General features: G+C 39.3%; 1 protein-coding gene across 1 annotated transcript in view; it reads right to left on the reverse strand.

Moving 5' to 3' along the window:
- The window catches only part of LOC113993861 (transcription initiation factor TFIID subunit 4-like), a 146370-nt gene that overhangs the window by 118270 nt on the left and 5084 nt on the right, over window positions 1-23016 (reverse strand). Inside the window, 5 exon segments of the mRNA XM_027732400.2 lie at window positions 3670-3927; window positions 5735-5824; window positions 7392-7514; window positions 8391-8618; window positions 9909-10040. Of these exon segments, the coding sequence (XP_027588201.2) occupies window positions 3670-3927; window positions 5735-5824; window positions 7392-7514; window positions 8391-8618; window positions 9909-10040 (831 nt within the window).

The raw sequence follows: 23016 nt of genomic DNA on the forward strand, positions 1-23016 counted from the left end.
TCAGTGACTAGATCTTTATTAGTTCATTAATAGAAACTACTCCTTTTATCCAAACAGCCATCTATTACTCTTACATTTCTAAGCTGCCTTGCACATAGGACAAAGAGAAAATGATTTCCTATGAATCAGTAAAATGTGGACACATTACAGCCATTCAGGAACAGAAAACCAATGCCAGGAAAAGCTTCTGCAGAGAATTAAAAAGCAAAGCAGAACATCCCCATACAACAAAATGCTTATTCTGCTGTTGCATCTTGTTTCCAAATTCCATTATTCCATCTCACCTTTTGGGAGACTCCAACCACTATGACAGTCCCTAGAAAAGTGTTAGTAAATGTTTGAGCAAATCCTGTTCTAAAGGAGCTCAGAAGATGGTAGAGTCTCCCCTCTGGACACTGTGCCCAAATTGCTGCAACAATAACAGTCCAGATGTATTTCTAGACATCCTTCCTAATCCTAGACCTGCACGAGTCTTTATACAGCTTTGCAGATAATTAAACTTGTTTTAATTAAGATGGATCACTGATTTTCTTACTAGTTTTCCTTATCACTCACATTTAGTAATTGGCTTTAACATTCAGGAGTATTCTCCTCATGATGCAGTCAGTGTCAACACAACATGTAAAGTGCTAATCCATCTCCATTACCCATCAATCCACTTACAACTTCAAAACATTTAATAAACAGCATCTCTCTCATTCCTGCAAATTGTACCTGCTGTAACACCCACAACAAGACAGGAAATGTAGAGCACATGGACCCTAAGAATGGCAATTTAGACCAACTTTGAACATTGCACTTAGAACAATTAAAAAAATTGATTCTGGCTTATCTCATTAGTGTCTCATCAATAAAATATTAGCCTAAGATTATTCCCCTTTTCTCTATCTAGAAGTAGCACTACCTAGCTCTTAAAAGCATTGCTTTTTTGTAGTTTAGATTATGATTCCAATACTTTACAAAATGAATAAAAAATTGTCTCCTCTTCCATCTGCACTAACACTTCACATTTCAAAGCCTTTGTGCAAGCTATGCTGCATGCTGACAGTGTACACAGAATTTCCATGCAGCAAGATACCTCAATACCACTGGAGGAAGTCTCACCTCATCTGACCCCTTTGTGAAACAGAAATGTCAAAAGAAAGGAACAGCTAACAGATTCTCCACGTTTTAAAGGAAACTAGACTACTGTAAACTGGCTGGTATGAAAAGATCTCTATTCTAAAACAGGCTTGCCCTTCTGCAGCTGGACAGTTTGCAAAGCCAGCTGGAACTCTCTCCAGTGAGCTTCAGGCTTGGAAAATCTGGAGCTCAGCCAGTTTCCTCCATCAGTGCTGGCCACCCCCAGGCAAGGCAGCTGCAATCCTCCTCTTCCGGACAAGATGGGCAGGAGCTCTGGGCTCTGCTCTGATTTCGGGGAGCACTCAGGGCTGGGAGCACTGGCACTACAAAGAATCACTACCTAGGAACAATCCTTACTGTGATATGGAGCTGCTGCTGGGTTCTCTGCTCAGCACCTGAGTTGGTTGTTGTGCTATCTAAGATTTTTTGATGCAGTAACTCTCACTCTTTAATGCTGCTTTTGTCTGTACAGAACTACTGTGAGGGTCATTAAGTGCCTGGTTAATGTAATGTTTGGTTCTATTAATTAATGGCTGATTAATTTAAAGCAAATATGAAAAGACAGTTTTACACTAAAGCCAATAAATTACAATTTTTAATGTCCTATCTCTAAGTATTTTCTAGAAAAGGAACAGTAAGCATAGCTTTGCTCCGCATGGTTTGTGACCTTTAGAAAATGTAGCAGTCATTTCATGTACCCCATAAATGAAAATTCAGCCCTAGACCTGTGACCTCCTTACAGACACAAAAGCAGCCTGTTTTGCCCCTCAGATCAATCTCCACAATGTGTTACTTGAGCACTTTTGAGCTCCCTCCTGTGACAGGTATGTTGAATAAGCTGACACTGTTCATCTCTACTCGGGTTAACACGACTGCTTGCTTTGAGTACCCACTGACACGAGACAGACGGTGTCTCTCCCAGAAACACAGCTTTCTTCCATTCACAAAATATTCCACAGGAACTACAATCCTAAGAGTAAGCATTCCTGTGGCCTTACATGTGTTTGTTGTACACCAGTCCTTCTCAAAAGGTGGGGTGCAACTGCCAGATGGGCACAGGAGTGTTTAGGTGGGTTGCACAACACTGGAAAAAGCCATGTTACCTTAGTCTTAAGACTGTGGCATAAAGCCAGACTTACTGGCCATGGCTTTTTATACTTGCAAGCAATCTGTCAGCTGCTGTCAGAAATTTGCTTTCCCTGGACAGGGAGTAATTCTTACACCTACTGTAATTAGCACCAGTTCCTCTCCCTCTGCTTTGAAGCACCAAAGCTCTTGTCCATTCAGTCTTATGAAACATGGCCAAATCAAAACGATGCCACAAAAAGCGTGAGGAACACTTTTCTAATCAACCCAACAATCCAGAAGGGCTGGGGAGAACCCATATGAAAACATGAAAGAATGCAAGTGGCTGGACAGAGAGCACTGAGGCAGGGTGAGAAACACCCACCCCTCGTGTGCATTGCAACAGGCAGAGTCAGAAATCTCAGCATCCATGAAAACTACGCTCACTAAAGGACTATAAAACTACATCCATTTCATTTTAAAGTTAGTAATTTAACCACTAGAAAGTATTTGTAAGGTTCAAGATATGGCTCAGATGGCTCAGACATTTTCAGACTGTGCACTGCTACTTTTAAATTAAAGCAAAAAAACCATTCTCTCTCCCCACACCCTACAAATTATTTATATCCTTTACAGAGCATATAGACTGAAGGATAGATCACTGGAAGGTTTTACATAATCACATATGCATTTCTCAACCTTGATAATATAAATTTTTACCAACTTGATACACCTTCTGGAACCTGCCAATTTGGTTTCAAAACCTCAGTCAAGTCCTTTACTCATACAAACACAGAAACCACAGACAAAGAAACTCTCACATCTTTGCTTGAAGGATGATAACACCTGTGTAAACTCAAGGCCTTGTAAAGATCCTTAACATATTTTAATTAAAGCTGTAAACACACACACAAGCTCCTATATGAATTCAGTTGCCTTACTGACAGTGTCTTTGAAATTAATTAATCTAAATACATAATACTCCACTATGCACAACAAAGATACATTTCAGTCAGTAACAAAGAATGGCATTATTTCTAAACAGAACATCCTGGTACAGCTATTCTTCTACAAGATTTTATAACAATGTGAAGAAGAGTTTAAAATGAGAGAGTTAATTTTAATGCAGACTAATCTAGGCAAAGCAGCATATCTAATGACATACAAGAGGATAATATTTAGTAAGTCTTGAGAAGCTTTCTGTTCTACATTTGTAATTCCCTCAAATTCCACTGTGCTCATACAAGGATCACTGGATTGCAGACAAAAAGGCCAAGAGTGCACTTCCTTACATTTAAACTGTTAATAATGTTAACTAATGGTTGAGCATACATGTGAAATGACACAAAATGAGGTACTATTATGTATGACAGAATATGGTACAAACAGAAAAGTATTTTCCCAAACAAGCTGCAATAAAAATAACAATGAAAACTGCTATACAGTTCACTAAGAAATTCTCTTTTATACTACAGTACCTACCAGTTGAGAACTCTGATTTGACTGTACCACCTTAACCTGAGGAGGCTGCACTGTATTTGATACAGAGACTGTGCAAATGTTGTTTGGTTGCCTTATTCCTATTGTCTGTGTGGTGACAACAGAGGAAATGCTTCCCGAGGCAGACTGAGGTATCACTTGTGAGAGCTTGCTTTGTTGAAGTGGCTGCTGAGACGGCTGTCCTTGCAAAACCAAATGCTGACTATTCAGTAAAGATTGTCTCAAGGCAGGTAGACTTTTCTAGAAACAGAAGAAAGTTTATGAAATAGCAAACTTAGCAGGTGGGCAAAAAATATTCTGAAATTTTGCTATAAACACAATTAAAAGAACATAACTTTTTCCCCAATTATTACTATCGGCCTATTCATCAAACAGAAATAAGATTGAACATATTTTGTAGGAGAGAAAGTTCAGTTTACATTTTTAATAAGCTCGCAATTTGCATTTTGCAGACTTTCACATGCCCTAAATTCCACTGCAGCAGTAAAATATAACATTCTCCTTCTCCAGACTATCTAGAACTTGTAGCTTAGGCCTTTGGAAGGGCAAAATTGGAACCAGAAAAGGCTGAACTGTAGGAAGAACCCTGTTCCCACTGCATGTTAGAAGAAGCAAGCTGCACTTTACTTCTCCTGACGTGCCTCCAGTACCTAGAACGAGATGACTTAACTGTTGATGCCCTGCAGCAATAGCTTTTGACTGTATTATTGCAGATCTAGGGTACTCTGACTGGATTAGAAAAATGTACTATTGTATCCTTCATGTTCAAACCACTTCAACGAAAAAATACAGTTCTAAAAGGCTGTACTGTACCTTCATGAACAGACTTTTTACTTTTTAAGTGGCAGTAGTGTTCTTTTGAAGTGCTCCCCCAGGCAGCTGTAGAATGCAAGTGTTCAGCCCAAGCTACAGTTCTTTCTAAAGTTATAATATTTATTTAAAAACTTAATGCCTGTTGCCAAGAAAGGACTTCAAAGAAAGGAAACAAGTTAAAACTTATCGTGATGCCAGAAGTGACTGCAGTGACTGCAGGAAAAGGCACAAATAAGGGTTAATGATAACTTGAAAACACAGAAGCAGAGGGAGAAAGTTCTGAAGAAAAGTTGCAGGAGAAAAGAGGAAATCTGCCCTAAACAGAGGAGTTTTGAACTAGACGAAAAATGCTTTAAAAATTGTATTTGTGGTTTTGTTGGGACATAATTAAACATGTTTTTTATGTTTGAATATAATCTTGCAGTTATTGTAGCTAATGTGTAGAACCAATTAAAAGTTAAATTTATCCCCTTGTATACTAACTTAGGACCCAACAATGAATCCACGTGGTATCACATCAGAAAGTATACTACTGATTAGCTCCAGATTACAAGCAGGATCATCTAATCAATTATTTCAGCACCACTATCCATTTCAGTTTTTCATAATCATTGTTACATGTGGATTGCAAGTTAACAATGATCCAAACATAGATAACAAAAACAATATGGAAAAGCTTATTAAATTACTTGAAGCATTTTACAGAAATAACTTGTGACTCCTCCAAATGTGAATGCTGTACTTCTTCCCAAAAATTAACCTACTATCACAGAAAAGTGTACTTCTTTATAAAAGTAAAGGACCACTACAGAATAGCCAATGGGTGATTTCCAAACTAGAGAGTAACTGCTTTTTTATATAAATCTAATTACTGCAACGTTCTAGGTCAGAGCTGCTCGAGTCATGAACTCCAGATCAGCTCTGGATGACAAACACATTGTTCTTAAACCTAAGCCAAGGCCCCAAACACGAGGTCTTCCCTCCTGTAGGAAATCCCTGGTTCTCACTGTTCTCCCAGCCTGCCAGGGAGCAGCACCTGGCTGGAACAACTGAGAGGGAGCCTGCAAGGGACTGCCAGCCAAGAGCATTCTGGCAGAAGTGGGCAGCATGAAGGAAAAAGGGAATAGTCCTGCTCTAGGCAGGACTAGCTAACACCACTTAAAAAGGATATTCTAAGACTCATTGTATAGAAATTTGCATTGGAATAGATTTCTCCAAGCAGTATCCACATTACCTTAAGGAAAGGGACAAGGTATGGCTGAGGAGATGATTTGAGTTCCGTTTGAAGGCGGCCTGTAAATTCTTCTGGATCAATCTTTGCATCCTTCGGGGGAAGGAAAAAAAAAGCATCAACAACTCAGTTCAGTTGGTTGGTTGTTTCTTTCCCAGCTAATATATACACATATATCTCTAGCTAAATAGGCTGCCACATCAAGCAGAACTTTTGGAGCTGAAGTCCCTCAACTCCTCTCTAAGATCCTTCTGTCAAGAGCCAATTCATACATGTAACATCCCACTCAACATTCAGGGAGTTCCCCTGGGATGCACAGTTTCAGACACAAGAAGACCCCAAATACACCCAAGTCTCTTTTGGGATTCCATTCTTTTGCTAACATTTACAGAGTGATTTCTTTTTTAAAATTAAAAGAAAACAAAAACAACAGGTTATTGAAGTAACCTTACAAACTATTGTAACATTTGTCATCCCTTGTAATAAGAAAATATTAAATACTTAATTCCAAAACCAATTCTGATGGTACAATTTAACTTAGTAGAATGTGTATATATAAAACTATACATGTAAAGCATAGGCACATACAAAAAGTACACATATAAGTAAATACAAAATTGTCAGTTGTATGAATTTGTGTATATACTCAAAAAATATACACTTATAAATATATCAAATACATAACCAGTAGTTTATTTTGTAGTTAATACAGGAGAACTCTATAACTCAGATGCATTTTATAATATTTCTAGAGTATCACTAGTTACAACCTCAGGTTGTAATAAAACCATTCATTAGCTTTCCTGGACTGATACAGAACAAGAGAAAAAACAAAAAAGCAAACAAGCTTCAATGAATGTATTTATTACATATGTGTGTTGCTACTTTGCTTAAAATACAGAAAGTAGCTACCTTTAGTTATTTAATCATTCCAAGTTTGCAAAAGATAACATGAGTTTTTACTGTAACCACTGAAATGGCTCACACTTGAATACAGTCTTAGGCTTGTCTAAAATATACAGGTTTCCCTGGCAATGAATTCAAAGAAATATATACCACCTGCTTTTAAATCCAACCTCTTCCTTGACTATATTTCATTTCTTCTTAAGCAGCTTGACCATTTTTCCAGTTCCACAGTAACATCTGTCTGGAACTCATTTATACAATTCATTGAAACCTCTGTTTTACTGGAGACTGCAGTAAGTCCAGACCCAGCAGCTCAGCAAAATACTTCTCCTTCAGTCCTAGAAACTCTAACCCACATTGTGAAGGCCCATAACGTAAGACAATTAACAGCTTCTCACTGTTTCAGAAAAGACCATGGTTTGGAGGAAAAGAAACTTAATGGATCCTCAAGGAAAAATCTTTTTACTCTGGTTTTCTAAAGAAATGACCAAAATATTACCCACCAAAACAAGAGTGTTTTTGACAAACACATACTAATTACTTTGCTACAGTTCTTTCAGAGATTAAGAGAAAGTCTGCCTTGAACAGATTCTTGAAGACATGTAATGTACAGAATACTCACATTTTGATGTAGTTTAACTCCTTTCACTTTCATTACAGCCCAAAGAATTAAGATCACAGCAACAGTTTTCAGCCTATGTAAATAACAAGCTTAACAGATAACTGACAAAAGAAAAGATAACTAAATATTTACCAACAAATCTTGAACCAGAGCTTTCACATTGCGGGACGTTTCTGGAGATGGTGAATTATGAGAAGCAAGTTTTATAAGGGTAGCTAAAAAGTTTTTGCATTTTTTCACATTCTCTTGCATTTCCTGCAAAAGCCAAAGAAAACAAATATCAGATCCATGCTACTTCTGCATCAGGATCAATGCATGCTCTGACCACCACAAATAAGGAAAATTGTGACACTTTTTAAAATTCAGACAGGGCATATGTGAAATAAATCTGCAGCTGTTTTGCTATGGCTGCAAGTTACCTGATATTTTCTTCACTTCTTCACGTAACTGAACATCAGAGCTCGCAAATAAAAACAACAAAAAGCAATGAAAGAAATATATTCTATATTTTACAGGCTGCTTTGATAAAAATAACCTTAAATATGAGAAGTAACACAACAATTTGTTGGAGATGCATTCCCCTTTGAGATGCCCACTACACAATGTACAAACATTCCCCAAGCTATCCTAATTTGTTCAATTATTTATTCAGCATATTTTTGTACAAAGCAGCTGCAGCAGTAAAATCAAATCAGAAATCAGTCTTCAAATATCATCATATCTAAGCTTTTCTCATCAGCAGGAAAACAAGCCATTATTTTTATATGGTGTAATTGCTCCAAAAAACAGAAACATCACACTTTGACACACCATAGTTCTGAGGCCCAGCAACAGGATAATAATGAAGTCCACAGACTAAAAGGCCTGGTTGTTGAGTCTACAGAAACAGTTCTTTCCCTACTGACACATCCATGGCAGGATGGGGAAAGCCAACCACAAGTGTTCTTCCTCCCTCTCAGAATTTGCCTCCCGTTTAGCTGAAGTGAGGGGAAGGGTTTTCTTGCTTGTCAAGCATTTGTTCCATCACAGGATGCATGCTTGCAGGAAGAAAAAGCTCCTCCCGCTTCTGAACAGACCCCAGAAGTTCCCCAAGCACTAAGAAAACCATGTGTGCAGTATTTTAGCACTTGCCTGCGACACGACTGTAGTTCCAGGCACAGGAGAGCTGGGGATGACCAGGGGCTGTGCTGGCACTGGCGCTGCCGTGTGAGGAGGCAGCGGCAGCCGAGGCTGCCCCTGGCTTTGTGCTGAACCTTGACTCTGCCCACCAGTGATCACGGCAGGTTGCTGAGAAGCTGAAGTTCCAGTTGCTACTGTTGTCTTGAACAAATTTTGAGCACTTGTCGTAGCTACTGATACCTATTGACATTTCAGATTGGAAAAACAGGTAAGTATCTTCTTTTAATTGTTTTACTCAGCCTTAAAGTTCCTGAAAGGAAAAACTCGTTTCCTTTCAAACACAGCCTTACTGACAAAATAAAACCACTGATTTCATCTATTTATTATAATCCTAATTTTGACACCCTTTCCTGACCAGTGCAAGTCCTCATTTAAAGCCCCCTTTATTACAAAAATAAATGTACCACTATAAAATTAGTTGTCAGCACCCAAACCTTTAAAATTACTATGATGGTGTAACTTCTGTAACTCAACTTTCTGTAGATTTGGCCCTTAATATGACCAAGTCTGTTCCCAGTGATCTGTGGCCGTGCCATCAGGTTTACAACTATCCATCCCACAGTTACAGTGACAGCTCAGATCCAGAGGACACAAACACACTAAGGCAGCTTCCCAGGCCAGTCTGAGCCAGCACTTTTGCACCAGTGCACAGCCCTGGTGGACAAAGCTGTCCTGGGCCAGCTGGGCACATGCAGACTCCACCTCAGTGCAGCATGTCCACCACTGAAATAGGATCTACAACTCCACCTCACTGGAGTTTTTTCTTTAAAAAAACTCAATCTATACCACCCTCAAACTTGTTATCATCTAGGAAATGGTAGAAAATAAGGTCTAGGCTATCCCTTAGGACCTGCATAATAAAGTCTGACTGTAAATTCATTATTAATTTCTGGGATTACACTGGCAATAAAAGGAAAGATATGAACATTAAAATTCACTTTCCAAAAACCCATGTAAATCATAGAATCATGGAATGGTTTGGGTTGGAAGGGAACTTCAAGCTCACCTTGTTCCACCCCCCTGGAAATTTTTAAATGACTGTCAGAAAAATGCTACACAAATGAGTTTCTATTATTGTCCATCAGTGTTAAACACTTCATTTCTTCTCTTAAAATGAAATTCCAGAGAACAGTGTTGCAAAATCATGGAATGGGTGGGAAAGAAACTTAAAGCTCATCTCATTTCACCCCTGCCATGGGCAGGGACACCTTCCACTAGCCCAGGTTGCTCCAAGCCCTGTCCAACCTGGCCTTGGACACTCCCAGGGCTGGGGCAGCCACAGCTTCTCTGGGCAACCTGGGCCAGGGCCTCCCCACCCTCACAGGGAAGGATTTCATCGGCAGATCAAACGTAAATTCCCGCTCCTTCAGCCCAAACTCGTTAGTCCTTGTCCTTCCTACCACTGTTTGTACCCCCGAAAGGTTCCTGGTTGTGTCCCACCCCCCCTGCCCCTTTCCCTGCCCCTCTCACCGTGGTGTGTGCCAGCACAGCCCCCCCTGGCAGCGTGGCGGCGGCGCTGGCGGGCGCAGCCGGCGGTGGCACCACCTTGGCCTGCACGGGCAGCCCCAGGCGCACGGCGGGCGCGGCCACGGACGTCGGCTGCTGAGAGAGGAGAAACAGCCCTTTATTTTATTCCCTCTCCTCGGTAGCTTGATCTCCAAGGCTCTTTAATAAGAGTGATTATAAGAATAACCATTATTGGCGCTGAAAAGAACACAAAAATCCAAACCCAGTAATGTGTTCTTAAATATATGTTCACAAATAATGGAGAAATGAGCTCTTACATTCAATAAGTTTTTAGTATTTCTCCTAAAAGCTATTGCTCACACAGCTATAAGGAAAAGATTAGAAAAAACAGATGTGACCTGCAAAAAATTGATGCATTAGTTCAGTTGTCATATTTACAAGTCAGTATTCATCAATATTTGAGTTCATCATTGCCAGTACCACGTATTGGTCCCCATGGTATTTACTGGCCCGTTCCAGTGCTTTTTCTTGAAGAAAATTAACATGGAGAGAAAATTCAGAGAGCAGAAAAACATCTTGAAAATAATTTCACATTGAATTCTATACAAACTAACTTGCACAGAAACGAAGTCTAAGCATTTGGAGAACCTTTGTCAGAGAACAAACGCTCCGTAACCAGACAGCGACTGGAATGTGAAGTGCAGACAAAGGAAAATGACTGACTTGCAGGCTTTCACTCAGTGCCACACTCCACAACTCAGGAAATTATCTCATGCAGCAAACATATTAATTATTTTTAAATTTCTTTTAATCACATAAAAGGACAAGATTTAGAAATAAAAAATGACTCAAGAAAAGTTATTTTATTCTACAGGAATGTAAATACTGTTATGAAAGAAATACATCACACAATATGGCAACAATGACAAAGAACCACTCATTATTAAAAAGGGAGACCACACTGGTGTCTTATAACTTGCATTTATTAAGATTTACATTCAAACACACACTTAGAAAAGACAAATTTTCTAAGTGGATGGAGTAATAAATCATGGACAATATTGTTTCTCACAAGATAAAACTAATTTTCCTTGATTTACATTTTAATTTGCATGTCTCTATAATTAATATTTTTATAAAGAATTGCTTATTTTAGATTCTTACACTGCCTACTAAACCTACATAAAATACTTCTTCACAGAACATCCAGTATACTCTAAGAGATCTCCAAAAGCAGCAGAGGCCCAGGCAGGCATTCAAAGCCCCAAGCATTCCTTACAAATCAGTCCAGCAACATCCTCTACTGGATATCAATCTTCTGTACTTGGGGAAAAAAAGGAGGAAAAAACCCAAACCAAATAAATCTACCTGACATCTGAACAAAACCTTTTTTTTTGTTGTATGTAAAGCTTTCAAGATTTTTAAAATCTTGGCTAGGGATGCCTTCCACACTGAGACAGCCTAGAGGCAACAAACAGCATCAGCCCGAAGAGAAAGAATTGTCTGGTTTTTTGGAAGATGGATCACATAAGCTTTTCCTGTTTTAAATACCCCCACCTCTTCTCTCCATTGTAAAAATGACCACTTGTTTTAATTTCAAAATACTGGTAGGATGAAACTATATTTACCTGATAAATATGAATATTGTGTACCTTGTTCATTTGCTTATAACCAGTGTTTCCAACCTAAAAATACAGCAGACCTGTGGTATTTGCCCCCTTTCATATCAGTATGTTCTTCCAGAGGTGAGGATTTACAAAACTAGCAGATAACCAGGAACACTTCTGGTAGCTGCTCAGTTCCAGGCAAGATGTGCAGTCAGAAATCCACAGCCACATCGTGAGACTGCGAGCTAGAGAATTTTTTCTCAGCTAATAAATGCCCACAATTCATCAGAGGAACATACTTGAAAACTGCACTGCACATAATTAAAATATAAAATTTCACTATCATAATATTATCAAACTAAGTATGTGTTCCACTGTGCCAGACCACAGCAAACTGTGCAACTTGAAGACTAAATTCACCCCCAATTTTAAAAATCAATAATGACAAAAGCCTTTTGGCAGTAAAATCTATTAATGTGTTGGATATGAAGAAAAAGCCTCACTACCAGAGAACTGCAAACAAAGTAATGCAATAGTTTACTAACGTGGTTCCAAAACTCATGAGTGTTAAAAAGGTAAGTATGAAACGAGAGGATGAGAAACAGAACAAGGAACCAGCCTGGAGAAATTCTTAAGTATCATGGAAATGATCTTCAAATGACAGCTACAAGTTGCCAGAAGACACTCTAAGGACTCCCAACACAAATGCTTCAAGAAAAACAGGTAAAAAATATTTAGAAACAAAAAGCTGTGTTTTCTACAAAAGGAAAGCTGTAAACAGATCTCATGAGGAATCCATCAAAAAGAAAACAAAAATTATCAGCATTACATTAAAAAAAAAAATCATAACCCAATGTGTCAAGCTCCCACTGGAACAATATAAAAGAATTTATGATGTTCCTTAAAGAAAAACTGCTGAGGTTTGGTAGGATGCTATTAAATTCCAAAATTACCAAGAGGGTTAGAAAGAAACACATTTTCAAACGTACCTATTATTTTTTATTAGACATCAGATATTTTTACATTTCCTAAATACACAAATGTAATGTTAGAGAGGCTTTTGCCCTGTGCTCAGACATCAACGGGCAGGAGAGTAGAACATGAATGAACACAGGAAATAGATAGATTAGATAGATAGATAGATTAGATAGATTAGATAGATAGATAGATAGATAGATAGATAGATAGATAGATAGATAGATAGATAGATAGATAGATAGATAGATAAAACCCACTCCTCACCTCCATGGGGACACTGGAGGATGCTGTTACACACAGACCTGAGCTGGCTCTGTCACACAGAGCTCAGAAATTCCAAGTGCAGCACAGCAGGGTTTCAGAAGGGATGTGGTTCACACCTGGCCAGGTGGAGCAGGGAGTGTCCCCAGGTTTGCCCTGCCCAAGTCCCACAGGGAACACAAGTGACTCCAGTGTCAGGGTGCAACAAGTCACTGCCATGGGGCAGAGCACATCCCTCCTCCCCAGAGCTCGGGACACATGAATAGAGGCAAAGCTTGGCAGTGAATCCCTTGTACCTGCCACGCACAGAGAAGTTGCCTCTGTGTTTGAAGGAACACACGAGGTTGCATTTGAAAAAGCAAGTCACGTGAATATAGAGAAAATCATCAGAACAGCCAAGGATTATTTGTCACTGGCAAGGCAGGACTACACCAGTTTTAGAGATTGTATTGTGCATTCACAGGTTTGTCAAACCAAGACAATTTAAATTGCCAGAGGTTAGTCTGTAAATCCTTGGAAACAGGTTTGTGATGCACTTGTGTTTTGTACTGTAGAACCAGCACTGAGGAACACTCTGGCTACCAGCAGCACTGTCTCTGCTCTACAAAGCAAGAGAGCTCACTTTTGTCATGATCAGTCCTGTCAATAAACTTGGGCACTTTCAACCACAAAAGGAAGAAAAGAAAATATCCCAATAGCATTTGAACAAACATTAACACAAAAGCAGGGCCAAGTTTATCACAACACACAACATTTCTTTACATGTCTTCCAGTACATGGCTTCACTAAGTATGATGTAAAACTCAATTTTAACAGAATATGACCTTCAAGTTGAGATTTAAATTTGCAAAATCTGAAATAAATTCAATTTTATTTCTAATTATTAATCCAGAAGACTTCTTATAAACAAAACAGGCAATGCTAAAATGCCATCTGAGATGCCTCAAACAATCAAAGACACTTTTTAACAGAGAAAACTAAAGTAAAGGGATGGCAGACACTGGCAGAAGCATAAACTAAAGGTCAAATCTGGAAGCTCACTTGTACTGGGTTTGCATGGCCAGGTTTTGGGGGGAGGGGGGACCACAGGGGTGCCTTCTGTGAGCAGCTGCAGAAGCTTCCCCGTGTCCTGAAGAGACAGTGCCAGGCAGGGCCAGGCCGAGCCCAGCAGGGATGGTGGCAGTGACTCCTCTGGGGTAACACTGATAAAGGAGGGGAAAAACCCCTGTGAAACTGCAGCAGGGAAAGAGAAGTGAGAATGTGAGAGGAACAGCTCTGCAGACCCCGGGGCAGTGCAGCAGGAGGGGCTCCAGGCACAGGGGCTGAGGTGCAGTCCCTGGGGAGGCAGCTGTGCCCTGCAGCACATGGGGGTCCTGATGGATCAGAGACCCCCTGCAGCCCTGGAGGAGCCCCCACTGGAGCAGGGGGTGCCCAAAGGAGGCTGTGACCCCATGGGAAGCCCATGCTGGAACAGCTCCTGGCAGGACCTGTGGCCCCATGGAGAGAGGAGCCCACACTAGAACAGGTTTGCTGGCAGGACTTGGGACCCCATGGAAGGGACCCACTCTGGAGCAGCCTGTTCCTAAGGACTGACCCCATGGAAGGGACCCACTCTGGAGCAGCCTGTTCCTAAGGACTGACCCCATGGAAGGGACCCACTCTGGAGCAGCCTGTTCCTGAAGGACTGACTGCATCCCGTGGGAGGGACCCCACACAGGAGCAGGGGAAGAGTGTGAGGAGTCCTCCCACTGAGGAGGAAGCAGCAGCAGAGACAAGATGGGATGAACTGACCACAGCCCCCATCCCACATCCCCCTGCACTGCTCAGGGGAGGAGGTAGAGAAAGTTGGGAGTAAAGGAGAGCCCAGGAAGAAGGGAGGGGTGAGGAGAAGGTGTTTTCAGATTCAGTTTTTATTTCTCATTATCCTATTCTGATTTGATTGGTAATAAACTGTGTCAGTACCTGGTGACTGATCTCTCCCTGTCCTTATCCCGACCCACAAATGTTTCATTGTGTTTTGTCTCCCCATCCAGCTGAGGAGGCAGTGACAGAGTGGCTTTGGTGGGCACTTGACACCCAGCCAGGGTCAACCCCCCCATCATTATAGGGTAACTAACTCATCCAACCTTTCTTACAGGCATGGCTGGTAGCCCTAACTGCTATTAAGCCATCATAACAGTCCCCATCAGCAAACTCTGTTTTCCAATACTTAAAAATTCTGACAAACTTCTGAAGAGTTCATGGAGAAAATTCCCTTTGACTGCTTCTCAATTCCTTTGGTCATGGTTCATCTAGAACATGCACTTCAATGGCAGGTGCAGAGCAATTTGTTGCCAGAGGTTTGATTTTTTTTTTTCTCTCTGGTAAAAACACAGTGAAATTGAGCCAAAGGATTAACCTTCTAAAAACCTGACATTTGCACACAAGTCCAGAAAATGACTGGCAGCAGAATCTTTAACAAGTCAGACAACAGAGGTAGAACCTTCACTGCCACCACGGGATCCTGAGTGGAGCAGGGAGGTGTTGCTGTGTTCCTCACAGGTGTGGTGTTCCTTTTGGGACAACAGGGCAGGAAGACATAGGACTGGGAGCAGTTAGACAAGACAGGCAGAGGAGCTTGGAGCCACCAAAGAAAACCTCCAGAAACCAGCAGTTCTAAGTCCAAAACTCCAGTTGCCAAAGCAAATACTTATCAAAGTACTTTCTCATGCTCTGGTGAAGTATCTAATCCATCTGTAACCAGGAGGTTTCATCCAAAGAATCTGATGGATAAAAAAACAGCTGAATTTTGGCACTAGAATTAGGTTCTACCCCTGCCTCAAGTGCTTAGTACTGCCTGCAAATACAGAAAATCCATTGTATATAATCACTCTCATGCAATAAGTTTATGAGTGCCCAACTGGACACGTGGAGTTCGTGACCAGGAGTGCTCCTGGCTGCAACTGAAGACAATGAAGTCAAACTGAACACAAAGAATCAACCAGCACTTTTAATTTAATACTTAAAATTGAGACAATTAGGCTCCGCTTCCTACTTACAAAAAAGAGGTTAATAATCCCCTTAAGTGCATTGTTGAGAAAGTTGTTATAGGGATAAGCTTCACAAAAAAACCTGCTTGGTTCTTAATTCCCACTGCAGAGGGGGGCTTAAATAGTGTGCAGCAAGTAAGCCTGAAGCAACCCACTGAAGAGTGGAGAAAAATTATTATGTAATTCTTCATTAATTAAGACTGTCCAGCCTACACACTGTGGAAATTAAAAATAACAGTAGTATGTGCATATGCATTATGCTGCATGACCACATGGGAGCCACTGTTAGACTGCTCAGGAACCTTCTTTATAGCATTTCCTAATCTTTGCATGTTTAATTTTACAGCCTTACTAATGTTTGAGTGTTTTCTGAGTTTTAGAAATATATTAATGCTATAAAAATGTAAACAGTATAATTTGTAAGTACTGAAAACGTCCTGTCTGCTTATACAGAAAAGAATCACCCATCATGAGGAAAAGGAAGAAAAACAGTTTTGTGGTTAAAGCACAGTCAAGACCACATATTTCTTACTCTCCCTGATCTTTCAACCTACCTGCCCTGCTACCACAAATGTGCAAAAGAAGCCCCAAAACCACCTTTACAAAAGAAATAGCACAGAATAGTTTATTTGATAAAAATGGTACTGCACCTCAGGCAATAACAAAGATTTATCTACTTGCTTAAAATTTCTGCAAAAAGTAAAAACAGTGTTTCTTAGAAAAGCAAGAAAGACTGTGAAAACCAGTAAGAAAAACAAGAATCAATAATAATCAATAAATGAGAAAAAAAACTACCAAAGCTGAAAGCTGCCATAAAAATATCAACACTGGTGAACACACAGGCTGAGTGTGTTACCAGAACCATCTCAGATTTGAAGGGCTCTGCTTTAGCAAGAGCAGCAGCCAAGTTTAGAACTGCTCTCACCACCACATGGGACAGCAAAGCCTGGGCTGCTGTTCCCTGCACTGAGTGTATTTCCCAGCAAAAACTTCCAGAGCAGGGGATGCAGCATTTGGCACAAGCTCAAAAAGCCTTTTTTTTGGTCATTTTAAAAATGGATGGTAAAGTGAAACTTAACAGAAAGTGAACATCAAAACACAGAAAGCAAATCAGTGAAGTTCATGACAAAAACTTCAAATTCAGAAAAGCAGAAGTTAGAAAAATGCCTAAAGCAAGAAAAAACAAAGCTAGAATTGTCATTTTCTTAAAAATCCATACGTGTATATTGATTGGACTGTTCAGGCAATGAAAACAAAGCTCCAGGGACTGGTAATCATCCTGGGAGCAGAAATATTGTTAAGTAGCCCACTTATATGCCTAAATATCTAAATACTAAACCATCCAACTTGCCACATAACCATCTTCTCTGAGCACTAAAAATGTAAAATCTAACATTGGAAAACACATTTTGAATCAAAACATTTGTAAACTCTGCAACAAAATCCATTTTCAGCAGCAGCCCCATGAAAATTCCAATATACCCTATTTCACCTGATTTGTAAGTTCCAACAACAGATATTCTGAAATAAAATATTATGGGCAAGGTTAACATTGGTCTTTCATGTATGTGTGATACTCACTTTATATTCTTAGTCTACAGCAGCACTTTAGTTCTGTTACTAACATAAAATAATTTTAATTAAAAATAATTTGAAATAAGCAACTTATTTTTTGCTATTTGGTTATTAACATAAACCCATCTGGGTATTAAGATACTGAAAACCAGTGAACCAAATGCATCAAGGGCACGAAAAATCATAAATTGTACAAATGGAAAATGCACATAAACAAAAGAAAGGCAGCAAAGGAAAACTAGATGGCAGCACCTCCCTACTTTTCACAACTTCACAAGTACAAGATTCAAAACAAGACACAGAGGTAAAAATTTAATGCAATCTAATAATCAGTTTTAAAATTCTGAATTTTCTTATCTCTGAAGAACACAATAATGCAAGCAAACCCACCCCACCTGAGCTGCTCGGAATAAAAGAATCCAGAGCAAAATTTTTCTAAGATCAACTGAAGCTCCATCAAATTACAGCTCATCTCTTAAAAATCCTGTACCTTAATGAATATCCTACAGCAGCTAAAATTTTGGCAACATTAATGATTTTTTAATATTCAGCTAAAATTAATGTCAACCAAAAAGTAGAAGGAAACTAAAATCACCAAGAGAAAACAGTTCAATTAAAATTATCCACATCTAAGTCCAACCAACGTTTGCTTTAAGCCTCCAAATCTTTATTTCATTAAACATGTTTTTTCAAAACAACCACATTATCACAGTACAGACTTGTACTTTTTAATGCATCAAAAGATGATTATAATATAATATTCGTGGAAGATCAAGTATTTCCATGTAAACCCTTAGATACCAAGTTAAAAAGGACAAGGCCCTCGTAGCTGCACCGATAAGACAAATTTATATTCACAATATGAAAAATATTTTTAATACATCTGAATATCTTGCAATACTTTTTCCCTAAACAAAACAAAACACTCAATAAAAACTGCAGCTAGGAGCAGTTAATATTAGAGAACTGTAGGTTCATTTAGGTTGGGAAAGACCTCAAAGGTCATTGAGTTCAACCATTAATCTCCCCATTACAGTCCTATACAATCTTATACTTTGAACTAAATTAAAACTACTATAAGCTCCAGTTGCACCTATTCATGTTTTTCTTGAATATTTTAAAGAAACTAGAAAGACTGCAAATGTAAAAGATCATTAAAATATCAAGTACATCTTTCTATTGCAGGTGCTTCTCTCAATCACTGCTCTCTCTGGACTGTTCTGTCACCTTCAGATTCTGATCCTTGTGACTGAATCCCCTTCACTGCTCCTGCCTGTGCTGCAGACACTCTCCATCCTTTTGGGACACGTGTCCCTGCTCCAGCATCTTTGAGCTCAGCCTTAAACTGATCACAGCTGAGACCTTCCCTACAAGGTACTTGCTTAACTCCATGTGCCAGTTTTCCAGAATTCCACCAGGAATCGAAACCATCAGATTTTATTCATGCTTTACACAGCAGTAATTGAGAGGAGCATAACTAAACATCTAATCAAAGATTATCCCACCTAAGAGTCAAGAAGAACCCAAATCTGCCTTTCAAAATGGATTTGCCTCTCTTCTTCCAAGAACCTAACATAAAACATTTGCCTCCATCCTCTACTCCTAAAAGCTGTAAAAAATGAGACAAAGGTATTACAGTCAGTAGAAGTCAAATACCAAATAACAAATCCAAGCACTCACAATGTAAGAAACATCAGATTTAAGCCAACATCAACTGCCCAGCTGAAGGGCTCATCTTTTTATCATGCAAAGACTGGACTTCCCTGCACACCTGCAGAGAGAGCCCTGTGGGATGAACAGCAAGTTCTGTATCCTAATCATCCTGAACTTTTCTGTTTGGCACTGCAGTCCAAATACATCTTTTTTTAAAACTTGGGAAGGGCAGAGGGATGGCTATATCCATTCCCTACAAAACTAAATACTACAGGATACAGGTATTTGACTTCTGAACCTTCAGCAAGGCAACAAGTAAGGACAAAGCCACTGATCTTTAAGGAAAGCCTTTACTTAAGCCCTTGTAGGAATTCCTCAGGGAAAACAAGACTACACTTTCCCTATCTCAGGCAAAAACCAGACCACTCTTGCCCTGGTTCAGCAGCTTCCATTGTTCCTGGAGAAAGGTGGCTCCTTCCTCACACACTGTCCTAGATACCAGCCCAGCTGCTGAACCCAGAGGAACCGACAGGGGAAACCTGGTTCATTGCCCTCCAAAACATCCAGGAGAAGATCTAGCAAATGATGGCCCTGGGATATGGAAACGAAAACCTTGCAGTGCTGCCAGGCTGCAGAAGTGGCTCAGAACCTGAACAGCTCTGCGTGTACCGACCGAGGCAATCTCGTTTAAGAACATCGCAAACATTGTCTTATTTCCCCTCCTCCCTTTTTGAGAATGGAGAAATTACTCAGTTGTCAGGGGGAGAGAATCAAAGAACTTTGAAATTTAGATGAACAGTTGGGCAATTTTTCAGACACTCTTTCTTCTATTTTTAAAGAAAGCAATTCATAATCCATTTTATATTCTCCAGTTATCACTTTCAACACTTCTTAACGAGTTGCCAAAAGTAACTGTCAGCTTTTGCAATTTCTTTGGCATGTTATTTAATATCCTGTGTTTTACATCTAACTACACTTTCTCCACACAACAATTATGTGAAGTGTATATACAAATTAACACTGAAAACAATCACTTAGCTGAGTAACTTGTGGCACTTGACACTGGTTAAGAAGTAGAACAATCTCAAGAAAAGCAACCATCGTAGTTATGAAACATGAAAGCCATGTCTTTTTCTCATACATTCTTCTTCTTCTCATCTTAATAAGATATTATTTCCTATACTCCTTAAGGCAGACTGCAGATTTCCACCTGTGTAGACTTTCTACATAGGTAAAAGCAGAGTAAAACACACACTCAGAGACTAAGGTACAATACCAAGTTCTACACATTTAAATCACCCTGCACTTTAATCCAAATAAAGGTATCTTAAAATAGCTGAAGACATAGTAATAAATTTGAGCTTTGCACAGTAAAATAATGATCATTCCACTAACATCAGAGAGAAAGGTTAAAACTGCACAGCCTGCCATGTTCATCCATCTCACAAAATACTCTGCAGGACTCAGGCAATTAATGTTTATTTTCTGTCTCTCTTGATCTAATGGCACCAGAATTTTTCTGTGTTTCAATCACAGTGACTCTTGAATATTACACTTTATAGACATAAAAACATAAGATGTTACTTCTGATTAATTTTAAACTTCTCCTGAAAATTTTAATTCACAGAATACAGTGTTCTGACACATCAGAACTAGATTGTGAAAGAAAACAGCTTAATCATAAACTCACCTAAAAAATTATTTTTCAGTGCAAACAGTTTCCTGTGTTTTAGAACTTGATCCCTCTACTGATTAATTATAATGACTACTCAGACAAATAACTGACATTTCCAAAACCTGAGCATAATATTTGTCACCAGTGAACAGTCTCTGGTTATAAACCATTCACCAAATCAAATAAAAGTCTCGGGTCTAGTTCTGATAAGATAAACCTCTAGAATTTAAACCTTTACAATCTGGTTCTAAAAGGCTGTCAATCACAATTTTTAAAGACTGCTCTAAAGTCAAACATATATAAAACATAAGCACTGCCACAATGAAAGAAGAGCCTGCAGATCACATGCAGAGTCAGGGAAGTTCAATGTGAATTTCCCAAGGACAAAATAATAATAATTTCTTAACCCTGTTAATCACAACAAATACAGAAATGATCCAGTACAGTTTGGGCAGCTACCACAAAGATCTGCAAGAGGACATGAATCCTGATGAGCTACAATCTCATTCTAATCCCACTACATGAAAATAATCAAACTTTTGCATCCTACAAGATATTTATCATTCATAAGGCCTTGCTGGTTTCCTCTATTCTCAACCACCTTATTAGCAATAAGTAGGGGAAAGGAGGATCTATAATGCAGTGGGGTATTTATCTGGGCAGACCCTGCACAAGAACAATTACACCTGAACTCCTCCAGGTTTCAGCTGACTCTGCAAATACATGAACGTGCACTATCCTCATGGTTTTATTTTTATATAAATCCATCAAGTCAAATTACACTCTTTCTACAACCTCAACTGCCTCATATAGCTAGAGGACAGCTGCCTGAGGCCAACATGATCAGCATTTGCTGTGCACACATCTTAAGGCTGACTTGGGGATGCACACTGAACACTGAACACAGAGCCAAGCAGCCAGTCTGCACGTTTGCATCCTTCCTATTCTATGTGCAACACAGGTGTGTTCCTCAGAAGTTTAAAAATGACAAACAATTTGTTAATATCTGCTGGGAATTTTAATTCTATATGCTGGCCACAGCAAATTACAGTCACATAAAAACTACCAGCATGGAAGAGAAACAGCTAAAACTAACTCACTTGAACAGACTGAGGTGATATTCTTGGTGCAGTCCCACCCCACAGCTTCAGTTGTGCAGTTACACCGTGCACTTGTCTCAGGACCCCCTGCTAGAATGTGTGCCTGCAGGAACCACTAAAGAAGTGATTGTTCTTAGGCACAAAGAAAGCCCCAAACAACCAAAGACAGGCACACAAACTCAAAAGAAGAACTTGTCTGCAACTTTGTTGTCATGGAACTAGTGAAAAAAAAAAATCTCTAGATGAACACAGGCTTCTCTCTGTGTTTCTTCTTCCTGGAATACATTTCTCTTTGAAGGCTTCTACAAGTCTTCTTATCCTTCCAGATATCACAAATTTAAACATTAAATTACTGCCTTTTCTGCAAAAAGTTCTTTTACAAATTTCATCCAATCCTGCACTTACCTCTCTTCTGAGAGCACAAAGTTCTTCCAAGTGTTTCCAGGCTTTCATTTATGTCTTTCCTGAGATACACTCCATTGAGTTACAGTCTTCCCTGTGACACTCACTTCTAAAACTTACACTGTAGTTGGCTACTCTGTGGTTTAGATTGCCTCTTGTTATTAACTTCCTTTCCATTCTCTGATTTTATTCTGGCTTCCTTCTCTTCTGAAAAGTTTATCATTGTTTTCAGTTTTTAATTAAACAATAATATTTGAGAACATAAATATAGTGTCATGCATAAAGCACACAATGAGTCAGTCATCAAACGTTAAATATTGGAAAATACCTGTTAAAGTTATTTGAAGCAACTTATAAAACAACTGGAAAATAATACAGGCACCCTCTTCATCTCCTTTCCTCAGAACTACTGATCATTTCTGCAAACACAGACCTTAGGCAAATACCTTAAACTCTGTCTAAACAGCTGCCCTGTACTAAAATCCAAAAATGTTTGCCTCTACATTCAGCTCTAGCTCCAAATGGCCCAAAGCTAAACTGCCTCCTTAGAAACTCTTCAACCAATGAAGCCTTCAAAGTAATTTAAAATATAGTACACCTTCACCCTTGAAACTAAGTTAGTCAGAGTTAAAATGAACACACTCCACTGAAGAGTTTGGGATAGCAAAGCACACTGTCCTGTCAATCCTTAGAAAAAAGGAAGAATATTCATGACACAGATGAAACTTTCACTGTAGACAGATCAGATCCAGAGGTGAATCAAAGGAATCAAATCTTTGTTTTGAATACAGTATATTTTAAAAAGTTAATTATTGCCAATCCTTGTAGAGA

Source organism: Pipra filicauda, unplaced genomic scaffold (assembly GCF_003945595.2).
Source record: "Pipra filicauda isolate LSUMZ 115617 unplaced genomic scaffold, ASM394559v2 scaffold43_size3849885_pilon, whole genome shotgun sequence".
Lineage (NCBI taxonomy): Eukaryota > Metazoa > Chordata > Aves > Passeriformes > Pipridae > Pipra > Pipra filicauda.